At 38.0% G+C, this 13788-nt stretch overlaps 1 protein-coding gene across 1 annotated transcript; it reads left to right on the top strand.

Annotated features, from left to right (window-relative positions):
- Window positions 1-1480: 1480 nt before the first annotated feature.
- LOC100367263 (acetylcholinesterase-like) lies at window positions 1481-8508 on the top strand. Its single transcript, XM_085491002.1, has 6 exons — window positions 1481-1834; window positions 4583-4739; window positions 6494-7323; window positions 7808-7911; window positions 8078-8239; window positions 8393-8508. Exons 1-6 carry the CDS (start codon window positions 1481-1483, stop codon window positions 8397-8399), a joined length of 1614 nt encoding a protein of 537 aa, XP_085347128.1. The 3' UTR covers window positions 8400-8508.
- Window positions 8509-13788: the final 5280 nt, after the last annotated feature.

The raw sequence follows: 13788 nt of genomic DNA, 5'->3' as shown, positions 1-13788 counted from the left end.
TCGAACCCAGCGTGTATGTCACATCGCCCGTTGTGTGATCGCTGATTTTGAACCCAGTGTGTATGTCACATCGCACGTTGTGTGATCCCTGATTTCGAACCCAGCGTGTATGTCACATCGCTCATTGTGTGATCCCTGATTTCGAATCCAGCGTGTATGTCACATTGCCTGTTGTGTGATCCCTGATTTCGAATCTAGCGTGTGTGTAACATCGCCAGTTGTGTGATCCCTGATTTTGAACTCAGCGTGTTGTCACATCGCCAATTGTGTGATCCCTGATTTAAAACCCAGCGTGTATGTCACATCGCCCGTTGTGTTATCTCTGATTTCGAACCCTGCGTGTATGTCACATCATAGTAACGCACAAATACAACAATAATAAAATAAAAATTAAAAAAAAAATGTTTATCAATTAGCATAAATTTCTAAGATTTTATGTAAATAGACTCCTAGACTGCTGGCAATGAAACTATCTTTTAAACTCATCAGTTTCTTAAACATGATCTACTTAGGCAAACTTTGAAATTCTTTGTGCATTGAGAATTGTTCTCATAAATTTGCACCTAGCAGATTCAATCTCTGGGTTCCTGCAATCTAAGAAAGCATGCATCTCATTGCCAACAGCTAGATCATCACATAGCATGCATAACCTTTCCTCTGTTGGTACTTGTAAATACCTTAATTTCTCTATTGGTAGTTTATGTGCAGAAATTCTGAATTTAGTGATGGCAACTCTGTGTTTGACATTATTTACATATTTCAAATATGGTTCCAAAGAGTATTAAGATTTGAAATTGTTATATGTACGTAGCTTGTTATTTTCTTTTTTATGTAAGGTTGGAGACCACAAATCTTTTATAAATTTGTGCTTTAATTTATTTTCAAAACTGTCAACATCATGGCCAATCTCATTGGTTTTAGTATTTTCTTGTAGTTTAGTACACAATTTGTCCATGTGTTGCCTGTACTTTTGCTTTCATTGTTGTAGGCAGAATGCACTAACACATGCTGTCACGTGATCTAAAGTTTTCGGATAATCTATGAGAAAATAGAGGTAAATAACAACTGTAGGACATTTTTTCAGAGCGCCTGAGATGAGATGATGAGATGAATTGCATTGGAAATTCAATAACCACACTACACAAGGGTTTCATTCTGAAAATGAATATGATTTTTATATATATTGAGAAGAAGCAATGTGGTATAAATTGGAAAAAAGGTCACTACGTTCTTTTGTCCTAAAATTGTTTCAATTGTTTTATTATCTTTCTTACAGAGAATAGATGTCGTTATGTTGCTGGCTGGTTGCTGCATTCTTCCCCGAGGGTCGATAGCTCGGCAAGGTGTGGGATTTTCATTTTTAATATAAATTGTTATTACCTTACACGCAGGCATGCTCTGCTCGTATGAGGTCTCTACATAACTTTGTAACTTCTCACGATATGACGATATATTGTATCGACACAACCACACACTTGCAATGTATACTATTCTTATTGCAGACCCTCTCGAAGTCAGGATTAAAAGTGGTGTAGTTCGTGGCAAGACTGTGAGTTTGCCTGATGACCGAGGCGATACGCTTGCTTTCCTAGGAATACCTTTTGCCGAGCCCCCAGTCGGAGACCTCCGTTTTCGTGAGCCTGTTCCCATATCAAAGTGGGATGGTGTTTATGATGCTACTAATTTTGGAAATTCCTGCATGCAGCAACTGGAAAAGTTGTATCCTGATTTTCCAGGCGCACAGATGTGGGATCCTAATACACCAGTTAGTGAAGACTGCTTGTACTTGAATGTGTGGACTCCATCACCAAAACCAAATAATGCGGCGGTCATGGTAGGTGTTATTCTTCAAAGCAGGGGACATCCACTACCGGTACATTAAACATACAGTAAAAACATTGGACCGAGTTTTATCAACAAATAATGCCAGTGTTTACCTGCACTGTTTTAGTGATTAGTTTTGAGCTGATTTAGATTAGAGTAGACATGCCTACACAATTATTTATTACGTAACTATTACTAATTAAGATAATGAAACCCGATATTATATCTTGACTTCGACGAGAATTCACTTCCACACCAATTGTTTTTCAACGAATTGGCGCTGAATAGTTGTGTTCACGTTACACGAAGTACGGGCTAAGATTTAAGCTGATTTAGGCTTATCGAGCATATTTGCATTTCGGCTAGACCAAATTGAGTCCACGCACAGGGAGAGCCAGTCGTTAGCACAGGCTAAGGGGCGCCATCAGTCGGTGAACTTTGACAAGCCGCTATTTGCGAACGAAAAATGTATGACACGCGCGAAGTTCTATTTCTGCTGCTGAAATGTTTCGTTTTGAAGCGACGTGCACAGGAACGCGAGAGAAGACGGACCCAACTTATTTGGATGCACAGAAACAGTATACAACGGCGTAACAGAATACAGAGTTTTATTAATGCATGTCGTAGACAGCGAACCAAATTTATTTTGTCTACGATTGGAGCTGCTGTACGCTCTACTACAGCGACCCGATCAGTGCGGAAGCGTGTACACTGAGCTCGGTTGCCATTTTGGGAATGAGAAAGTTAGATATATTTGATCACGTGCATAATGTTCACACCCAAAGGTCGCTGCAGAGGGTGCTTAGCCCTGGGCTAAGCGTTCGCGCACACTTCGTTAGCCCGTGCTAAGGGTCAAGACCGCGTCTTAAATTCGGATCAGATTTAACCCGTACTTAGCATTCCTTAGCCCGTGCTAAGCGTTCACGCACGTTTGCTTAGCACGGGCTATTTGACCTCTTAGCCCGTGCTAAGGAGCTGTGCGTGAACGCAACTAATATCGGACATATTAACTTTATTTGCATGATTACATTTTCACGATTCCCGTTCTCATCATCGGAATCGGTATATTGCATTTATATCTCTGTCTTTTCCAATGTTCATAGTCATGCTTACCATTCCTTGTATGTGCTGATCCGAGGGTTTTTTAGTCCGGGGACTTATAATTCGGTCTCCGTCCGTCCGTGCGTCTGTGCATCCGCGCGTCTGTGCGTCCGTGCGTCTGTCCAGAGTCATATCTCAGAATCCCTTGGACCGATCCCGTTCATTCTTTGCATGTGCTTAGTACTTTATGTGGGACATATGCACATGCATTGGTTTAGCCATTCGATTCAAAATGGCCGACTGGCAGCCATCTTGTTTTTTGAAAATGTTATATTTTGGACATGCTTTGTCAGTTTTCATTCAAACTTGGTACATAGATTATACATGTTAGGATACATGTCCGTGACGATTTATTTCACAATTGGATCAAAGATGGTCGACTGGCAGCCATCTTGTTTTTTGAAAATGTCGTATTTTGGACATGCTTTGTCAGTTTTCATTCAAATTTAGTACATAGATCATACATGTTAGGATACATGTTCCCGACCGTCCGTGAGTTCCCGCGTCTGTCTGTCCGTGTGTCCGTCCGTCCGTGCGTCAGTCTGTCCAGAGTTGTATTTCAGAATCCTGTGGACCGATTCCGTTCATCTTTGCATGTGCCTAGTACCTTTTGTGGGACATATGCACATGCAGTGGTTTAGCGATTCGATTTAAAATGGCAGACTGGCAGCCATCTTGTTTTTTATGCGGTATCTTGGACGTGCTCTGTCAGTTTTCATTCAAATTTGGCACATACATGTACTTTATACATGTTAGGATGCATGTTCATGACAATTTGTTTCAAAATCTGGTCAAGGATGGCCGATTGACAGTCATCTGACTTTTTGGCCTTACTACTATATTTCCACAACTTATGTACCATTTTCATTCGTATTTGGCACATACATCATACATATCAGTGTTCTTCATAATCAGATCAAAGATGGCCGAATAACAGCTGTTTTTATTTTTGGCCATATTACTACTACATGGAACACGTGTTTTGATGTAAATAATGTTTATGTTGATATTATACTATGAGGTTATTACAAGGATGCAAAGTATGCACGAAAACAGTACAACAGGAGTATCGATCGTCGCGCAGCTGAGGTGGATGCGATCACGTACTGTCTGAGTGCATACTTTGCAGTATCCTTGTAATAACTTTATTATTATACATCTTTTCCTCCTAGGAGCACATCACGGGAATGCCGAAATCCAAAACGTTTAGAACAGATTTAGCAAACTTCTTTGTGTGGGGTCCGGTCAAACCTTGGGGGCAGCCATGTTTGTTTTTATTACGCGTGTAATCATTCAACGTTTGGAATTCGCGTTTCCTAATATGGTAGGAAGAACATTACTAGTGCAATACCGCAATATTATGGCACGCTGTAGCTTATGGCATTACGGTGACAGATGTATAATAATGTAGAGTACTTCGATTTATTGGATTGTAGATTCTAAACATTGATGAGATACAGTAGTTTACATTAGAAACTTACGTTATAGCCATTGACTGATTTGTGAATTACCCACATTAAATCTCTATTCATTTCCCAGTGCTGACACCATAATGAACACATATAACCTTCAAAAAGTACACTATCATAGGATGTATGTTTTTATACAACCTACACTACTTGAGAACAGTATGTCATGAACTGAATTTACCATTCAGGTTTGGATATATGGTGGTGCATTTATTGGTGGCACAGCTTCTCTTGATGTCTACGATGGGAAATACCTTGCAGGAACTCAGAATATTATCATGGTATCAATGAACTATCGTGTTGGTTCATTTGGTTTCTTAGCAACTGGAGACCAAAGAGCTACAGGTAAGGATGGTTCACGACTTTCTCCAATACGGATCTCATCACGCCAAATAATCATTTACATCACTTTTACAATAGCATTTAAGGTATATGTGAATCTAAAAACAATCATAATCAGTCATTGGACCGGGATGAACAGATGAAGTTCTATGGTCGTCATTCACTTTAACATCATTGCAGAGAGTCATCTGCACATAACTGTCTAGGATTAATAATGATGCATCTGAGGCATGTAAGGCAACTTCATTCACTCACTGTATTCGAGTGTCTTAACAAACCCGCAGTTTTATTTGGGAGCCAATCATCATTAATTGGCAGTCACCCTCACACAGTCAGTGCACCATCTAAGCATCTAGGAACCTGTCACCATTAATTGCCATTCACCCTCACAGAGTCAGTCCACCATCTAAGCATCTAGGACCCTGTCACCATTAATTTACATTCACCCTCACAGAGTCAGTCCACCATCTAAGCATCTAGGAACCTGTCATCATTAATTGACAGTCACCCTCACAGAGTCAGTCCACCATCTAAGCATCTAGGAACCTGTCACCATTAATTGACAGTCACCCTCACAGAGTCAGTCCACCATCTAAGCATCTAGGAACCTGTCACCATTAATTGACAGTCATCCTCACAGAGTCAGTCCACCATCTAAGCATCTAGGAGCCTGTCACCATTAATTGACATTCACCCTCACAGAGTCAGTCCACTATCTAAGCATCTAGGAACCTGTCACCATTAATTGACAGTCACCCTCACAGAGTCAGTCCACCATCTAAGCATCTACGAACCTGTCACCATTAATTGACAGTCATCCTCACAGAGTCAGTCCACCATCTAAGCATCTAGGAACCTGTCACCATTAATTGACAGTCACCCTCACAGAGTCAGTCCACCATCTAAGTATCTAGGAACCTGTCACCATTAATTGACAGTCACCCTCACAGAGTCTGTCCACCATCTAAGCATCTAGGAGCCTGTCACCATTAATTGACAGTCACCCTCACAGAGTCAGTCCACCATCTAAGCATCTAGGAACCTGTCACCATTAATTGACAGTCACCCTCACAGAGTCAGTCCACCATCTAAGCATCTAGGAACCTGTCACCATTAATTGACAGTCACCCTCACAGAGTCAGTCCACCATCTAAGCATCTAGGAACCTGTCACCATTAATTGACAGTCACCCTCACAGAGTCAGTCCACCATCTAAGCATCTAGGAACCTGTCACCATTAATTGACAGTCACCCTCACAGAAACAGTCCACCATTCAAGCATCTAGGAACCTGTCACCATTAATTGCCATTCACCCTCACAGAGTCAGTCCACCATATAAGCATCTAGGAACCTGTCACCATTAATTGCCATTCACCCTCACAGAGTCAGTCCACCATTCAAGCATCTAGGAACCTGTCACCATTAATTGCCATTCACCCTCACAGAGTCAGTCCACCATATAAGCATCTAGGAACCAGTGACTAGTAATTGCAAATAAACCTTACACAGTCAGTCCATATTATACTGCAGAGTACTTCGATTTATTGGATTGTAGATTCTAAACATTTCTATTGGAGAGATACAGTAGTTTACATAAGAAACTTACATTCTAGCCATTGACTGGTTTATGAATTACCCACATTAAGTCTGTATTCATTTCCCAGTGCTCACACACCAATGAACATGTGTATCCTTCAAAATCATACGATACATATTTCTATACAACCTACTCTGTTTCTGTCCAATATTTTAATAGGAAACTATGGAATGTATGACCAAGTTCTTGCCTTGAAATGGGTGAAATCTAACATTGGTGCTTTTGGAGGAAATCCTAATAGGATTACTATTTTTGGAGAAAGCGCTGGAGCAGCAAGTGTAGGCCTACATTTACTGTCACCATTGAGTGAGCCATTATTCAATCGCGCCATATTGCAGAGTGGTACACCTGATGCCGAGTGGGCTGTGATGACCCATGATGAGGCCGAGACGAGATCCCAAATTCTTGGTTCATTTCATGGGTGCAATTTCGCTCAAAGTGACTTTGTGGATTGCCTTCGCAATGTTAATGCTAGTGACCTGAGTGCACTCGAATGGGTAACTTCACAGTTTTCAAAAATGCCATGGACCCCCATTGTTGATGGAAAGTTTTTACTGAACGATCCTAAAAGTTTGGTTAGCAATGGTCAATTTAAAAATGCGGACGTACTATTAGGATCTGTCAAGGATGAAGGAACATATTTTATTTTGTATGGATTTGTACCAGGATATGAAAAAGACTCCACTAACTTACAGACATATGAAAACTATTTAGCCAATGTAGATTATACCAACTCTGATTTGAATACTTGTTCCAGGGCAGCTATTAAAGACCACTACACACACTGGGAATCGCCCCATGATGGTGTTGCTAACCGTGATAACTTAGATGATGTGATTGGCGACCGACAACTCATATGTCCAACAGTCAATTTTGCTCATAAATATGTACAAACAAATATGAACGTGTATTCGTACCAGTATAATATCAGAGACAGTCAGAATCCATGGCCAGAATGGATGGGAGTCATTCATGGTGATGAAATTCAGGTAAGACTAGCTCATACTTTTTGCAAAATGTTGTAATAATTTAGATTTATTGATTTATGAAACATAATCTTGTCCATTAAACAAGCTACTAGAGACAGTTAATGCAGATTAGAACAATTCTGGGTAATGATTAGGTGACGCTAAATAGCTTGTTTATCTAACTTTAATCAATGAACTAATTAATGACACCCTCTTCTCATGACAGAATTTGCAAGACACATTCTCTGTTATATTATTGGTCACAAAATTGATCACCTAATTTGCTTATTCATGTTGTTCAACCCTTTCATTTGATCCATCACTTAATGAATTTAACAATTTATACTTGAATATCAAACAAATGCAATTAATGCGAATTACGTCATTTATTTGCAAAATATGCAAATTAGGTAATTGTGACCTAATTTCAATTCACCAAAAAAGTCGTGGAAGGAGGTCTTCTATTACTGGTTCAAAGGTTAATTGTTCAGTGTTACCTTTTTAGTTTGTGTTTGGTATGCCCTTAAATCCCGCAAATGGTTATACTGAGGAAGAGGTTGGGTATTCAGAAAAAATAATGGCTTATTGGACGAACTTCGCTAAATCAGGGTAAGAGTTACGTGATCACAATTGTACAGCTTTGATACAAAAATGGCAGCCCATGTAGGATGAAAGCCAATATTTGTTTTGTTCCAGAGTACATTTTTCTAATTGTATTAAGATTTATTGAAATATATTTATAAATAGACATATATTTACGGCTTGCTGTTAATAGAAACCCAAACAATGGACAGTCATTACCATATTGGCCAAAGCAGACAGCCCAAGGGGGTGAATATTTAAAGTTTCCGAGCTTTGAGTCAGATTCAGGAATGCGGAATGAACATTGTCAACTATGGAGTGTATTAATACCAATATTGGAGGGTGACGAGATGTGGTAAGTATTGTCATTGACAAGATGTTCGTTTTGTTGTTGTTACAATAAATATTCGAGAAAAACATGTTTTTTATTGACAATTTGAAGACAATTTTCATAATTGAAGTCACGTGAACTACGATACTAATTGATATATATTATGCTTGTTTGCAGCAATTAATGACTAATGACTTATCTCGCCTGTATACCTGATTACCCAATCATAGTTTATATTTTAAATTTATACTCATAATTCACATAAATCACAATTATGCTAATTATATTCATAAATATCTAGTAAACATTGTATGTATAGTTCATTAATAGTCGCATTTATAATAATATTATATTATGCAAAATATCGATGACAGTATAGGTATCGTGAATATTCTTTGTCGTCACTCTTTTTAATCCGCTCTAAGAAAACTACTATAATGAATGCGTATAGTGCAATAGTTTATTTCACTCTTAACAATAACGGTGTACTTTTTTAGTCATGTGACAATTCTGTCATTATATGTATTTGTCTTTTTAATGTAGTGTATATGTAATTTAAGACTAAATAAAGAACTATTTTACCCCTTAAGCACGGTATTCATGTTTCGCAAAGCAATATGAATATATACTCATTGTTTTACTTCGGACATAATACTCTTGATTGTATGCGTCGCGGTCGATGTAATCTTTACCTGATTCCGCCTTGGGTTCATAAACAAAACAATCTGTTATGCTTTAGTAATATAAATCCTAGCGTACTGCTGTTTTCATTAGTGAAGAGACGGAACGCCTCGTTTATGTTAAAATAGATGTTAATATTTTTGACAAATCCTTGGTTGAACATATGGTCCAACTCCAGCCTTGTATGGAGTTTGGGCGTCTGGGCGTCTGGGCGTCTGGGCTAGTCATCATTGTCTTCTTTGATAGCTATTTTAGTCATGAATATTTTGCGATTATCAAGAAATTCATTTTTGCCATTTAGGTATGTGTTTGTAAGTAAAATTATTATTACCAGTAAGCCTAGTAAGTTCTTCATAACCAATTAGACACTCTTGATAATATGATTCACAAACAGACACTTTATTATTAGAATCGTTGTCTACGGACACAACATACAGATTAGACAATTCATTGAGTGTTCAGCTATATGTTTTACTACACGTAGTCAGTAATCTAAACACCCTTAACTAACTCTGACAATGTATCCCCATCTACCACCTTTAGTTTGGCCCATTGTCTGGCAACCCGATTGACAGAGTTAAGACAGTAAAATAGAATGGGAACACATTTGTTATTAAAATAAGAAAGAATATTTAGACGTTATCTTCTTATTATGAAGTATATTGCTGATATTGGTAGCAAAATACAGATACATTGAGTAACGATGTTCACTTGTCAAAGATTATCATCAAAATACCTTACCGTTCTCTGTATAACGTTGTTAAGAAGTGTCTAATCGCATTAACAGACTTGACAGTTATTTTGTCATTGCACAAACGTAAGGCATAGCATTACAAAATTGTCGAATCCAGTAATTTTCTTTCATTCTATGGAAAGGTGAACTGAGTATGAAACTGTTCGTGGGATAATTGATCTTGTCTAGAATGTGGTTAAAAGGGTTATAATTTTTTTTAAATCATAGGAATTATTAATTCCATGTTGACGTCCATTCATTCTAGATCGAAGACTTATTGCGAGTCTCACATAAATAAGTCCACACAAAAAACACTCAATCATGTTTGATATGATTTACCTGTCAAGTTGCTACTAAAATCTTGTGATGTCATTTGTACAACAATAGGATATTTAAGCCACAGAGTCACTGGCTGGGGTATATTATTTCAAAAGCGGTGTGTTAACTTTAGGGGCGAGATTTTACAATGCATTCAGCTTGAAACAATTTGTTTCGATCAACAGCGCCAACACGAGGAATACCAAGTAATTGCACCAGAGGACACTTGGACAAAACCATTATTAACAGAGATAATGCTAGGTTCACACCTATGATGATAAAGAGAAGATATTACATAGGAACAATTGCAAGATGAAGTTAAAGGAGAAATTCAAACTTCTAAAGACGTTGCTATAATGGGGTGATATAGTCCTCAAACCATACAAAAGCAGCTGGTGATATTAGGCGAGCCAATTGTCATGACTGACCAATGACGTTGGTAAAGTACTTGAAATCTAAAAAAACATGCCATTTTTCTTGAAATGTAGTACTGCAATACACATCATGACTGGCAGCATTGAAACAACAATAGATTGATTAGAAATGTAACCGTCGGGTAATTGCGTCAGATGGTAATAATATTTTCAGGTCAGGTCAGGTCACCAAATGACTGACAATGACAACACAAACACCGATTGGTAATTTTATTGATTCATTCGATAAAATGAATGTACAATCCCCACTTTCAACAAATTTACACCAAAACCACCCCCTCTATATACTAGACTGTCACTACCGATTCTGGTGACGCCGACAGTGACCGGGATATGAAGACGGGCAATGTGGTGACATATAGATCGAGTCCATTCCCTCGAAACAGAAATCTCGAATTTTATAAAATACTCATCAAGCTACTGAACCACTTCAAATGTCACAACTTAAAAACATAAACAACAATGTACCGCACATCCTTTTTGTTATATTTTCTTACGCCTCTCTTCTCTACTTCATTGAATATCAATTAAGGTCGTCATTCATTTGGACGTCACGATATTTATAACTTCAATTTACACTCTCCAAATACAACTCACTCAACTGTTATTAATAAAACCAGATGACAACAATTACTTCACATGGTCGTACTGTATTTGGCAATATTGTGTCAAGTGTCACCAATCTGATGTGGTACCCGCATACACGTATGACATGACAATTGCATTCAATTGTCTATGTCAATACGTGTTAACTTTCCCATGCTTATTACTTTAATGTTCACATTCCTACACCTATATGTAATATCTAATGTATTGTTTAAAGCCTAAACCATATTAACACTTTTATACACGCCGTGTCAAACGTCACCATGACTGTCTAGCACTCCTTATTTGGCATGTTAGTAAGTTCTAACCAATCACGTTGACTTGTGCTAGGCGTCGTAGTGACGTCACGATATCACGTGGTTTCACTTATAAATAGGGGGACTGATGAGAAAGAGGGAGCTGAGGTTATACGGGAGGTCTGTCTCTAGGCGTGGCTGTAAAGCCATCGCCTGGAAACCAAGTTTACACTTCACTGTATTATCACTGTATCTGATGTCTCCACGAATAAATATCCTGATTGTATCACCACTACCCTCAACAGTTCAAAATATAAGTCTGTTACATGGTGTTAGAATCAAACGGTCCGAAATCAGCTGAAATCGGTGCGGCTGACGGTGCCTTCACAGAAGCTAGCGAGTTATTCCTTACAAGACAAGACGCGCAATGCAGTTGGTGGAAAGCTACTTTGTACTTCGCGTGATCAAAGACGGTAACAGCGAAGCAACGACATAAATGACATCGCTAAACTTGAGGTGGAACGACAAGACAGGAAAACAGACATCATCGAACTACCCACGACCAGAGCGACACAACTTCAGCAAAGCCAACCCGTAAAATACTGCAACCAAAGCTGCCATATGTGACTGCACGGGAGGCAACCAACCAACCAAATAACTTGATGACAACGATCCTGCCGATGTCACAAGAAAAGCTCAACCACTGAGAAGTACAGAAACGCGCAGATGTGAGTTCAACTGAAGACTTTGACAACGCATTCAATGACTCATATGAACTTTTGTATATAAACTCTTTTTAGACGCAACTTTCCTATTCTAGCACAACTACACTTTTCAGATCATTTGCACAAGGTATGGTTTTGGGTATCTATTTTTTTCTTCTACTCGCATTGACTGTCTTTTATATCACTGACTCATTCTGCTATATAGGTCAGCCATAAAACATTAATTATTGTGAATGCTCCAAGATTTTGCGAATTGTTCTTGTTGAGCACAGTGATTTCTGTATAATTATGCACCCGATTGTAACAAAATTTAATTTGACATGCTCCGTTTTGTTTTGCGGTGAACATCTCGTTGAGCACATTTCATTATGTTCATTGTGTGTGTAAATAATGTTGGCACCAACTTATTCAGGATTTCGATTCACGCAATATTATACTGAGCACAAGTCTGATCTCGTTAGTCCACGTATTATGCCCACAATTGTGACACACTTAATTTGACATGCTCCGTCTTGTTTTTTTTTTCGGAGAGGAATAACACGTTGAGCACATTATATGATGTTCATTGTGTGTGTATTTATGTTTGGCACCGACACATCCATTTTCTGGTTATTTTATTGTCAATAAGTCGAGTTTTTATGTTTTTATATTACTTTACTATTTTATTTGTGATTTTTTTCTTTACGTAATTGTTAGCCACATATGTACTTTAAGGATTCTTGTTTTGAACATGCAAAAACCAGTTGCCATGGTATTTTACAACCAATAGAAAACACGAACCGAATGAAGTGAATTTTAAATCCTAGGCTAAATTTGTTTGAAATTTGAGAAATATCGTTATTTTAAATTTTATTTTATGGCAACAAATACTGAATAATACAAATGCCACGTCGAATTCAGACTAGGCCATCGCTGCTCAGAGGCATATCTCAGAGATTTGTAACTACTGTTTGTTTGCTACGGAAGTGAGTCACATTCGGTTACCTGGATAACCTAACTCGCTTTTTTTTTCTTTTTTTTAAGTTCTATTAAATATTGTACCACTGAGGCATGTTTTTTTAATTTTCTCTAAGATAACACAAACTAAGCATACGGAGCAGAAAGAAATATAGTTAAGACATGATTAACGATGTAAGAATTAATCTGCCTGAACAAAGGGAATTAGCAAAATAAGAATTAGAAAAAAAGACACCTTCTATTGTACTGACCATGATTTGATTGTTCTATTGTTGTGCGTATACTGCCATGGCTTCTTCGTTTCTACATTGTATTTGAATAAGGTTCGATTTGTTTATTTGTATTTGTAAATATTTTTCTATCAATATTTCTGTTATTTTTTTCCTAGCGTATGATTTGATATTACGAAAATGGGGACATTTTCATTTTTCGTTGGAAGGGACAGTGTCACCAATCTGATGTGGTACCCGCATACACGTATGACATGACAATTGCATTCAATTGTCTATGTCAATACGTGTTAACTTTCCCATGCTTATTACTTTAATGTTCACATTCCTACACCTATATGTAATATCTAATGTATTGTTTAAAGCCTAAACCATATTAACACTTTTATACACGCCGTGTCAAACGTCAAGCGTGGCTGTAAAGCCATCGCCTGGAAACCAAGTTTACACTTCACTGTATTATCACTGTATCTGATGTCTCCACGAATAAATATCCTGATTGTATCACCACTACCCTCAACAGTTCAAAATATAAGTCTGTTACACAAGTGTCAATAAGTGTTTAATGCTGTTTACTTAATTTCAATGTCACTGTCAATGTTGAAACCTAATAAACAACTACGTAATGTGCCGAGACGCATTCTATACCCATC

Source organism: Saccoglossus kowalevskii, chromosome 16 (genome assembly GCF_978046115.1).
Source record: "Saccoglossus kowalevskii chromosome 16, keSacKowa6.1, whole genome shotgun sequence".
NCBI lineage: Eukaryota > Metazoa > Hemichordata > Enteropneusta > Harrimaniidae > Saccoglossus > Saccoglossus kowalevskii.
The sequence above is the reverse complement of the archived record's forward strand: the minus strand, read 5'-3'. Positions and strand labels throughout refer to the sequence as shown.

Excerpts from the sequence above, each read along its gene's own strand:
- LOC100367263 (XM_085491002.1), top strand. The coding sequence starts at position 1,481 with ATGTATACTATTCTTATTGCAGACCCTCTCGAAGTCAGGATTAAAAGT. Across the intron at positions 4,740-6,493 it reads TGGAGACCAAAGAGCTACAG|GAAACTATGGAATGTATGAC; the intron begins GTAAGGATGGTT and ends ATATTTTAATAG. Across the intron at positions 7,912-8,077 it reads ACGAACTTCGCTAAATCAGG|AAACCCAAACAATGGACAGT; the intron begins GTAAGAGTTACG and ends TGCTGTTAATAG.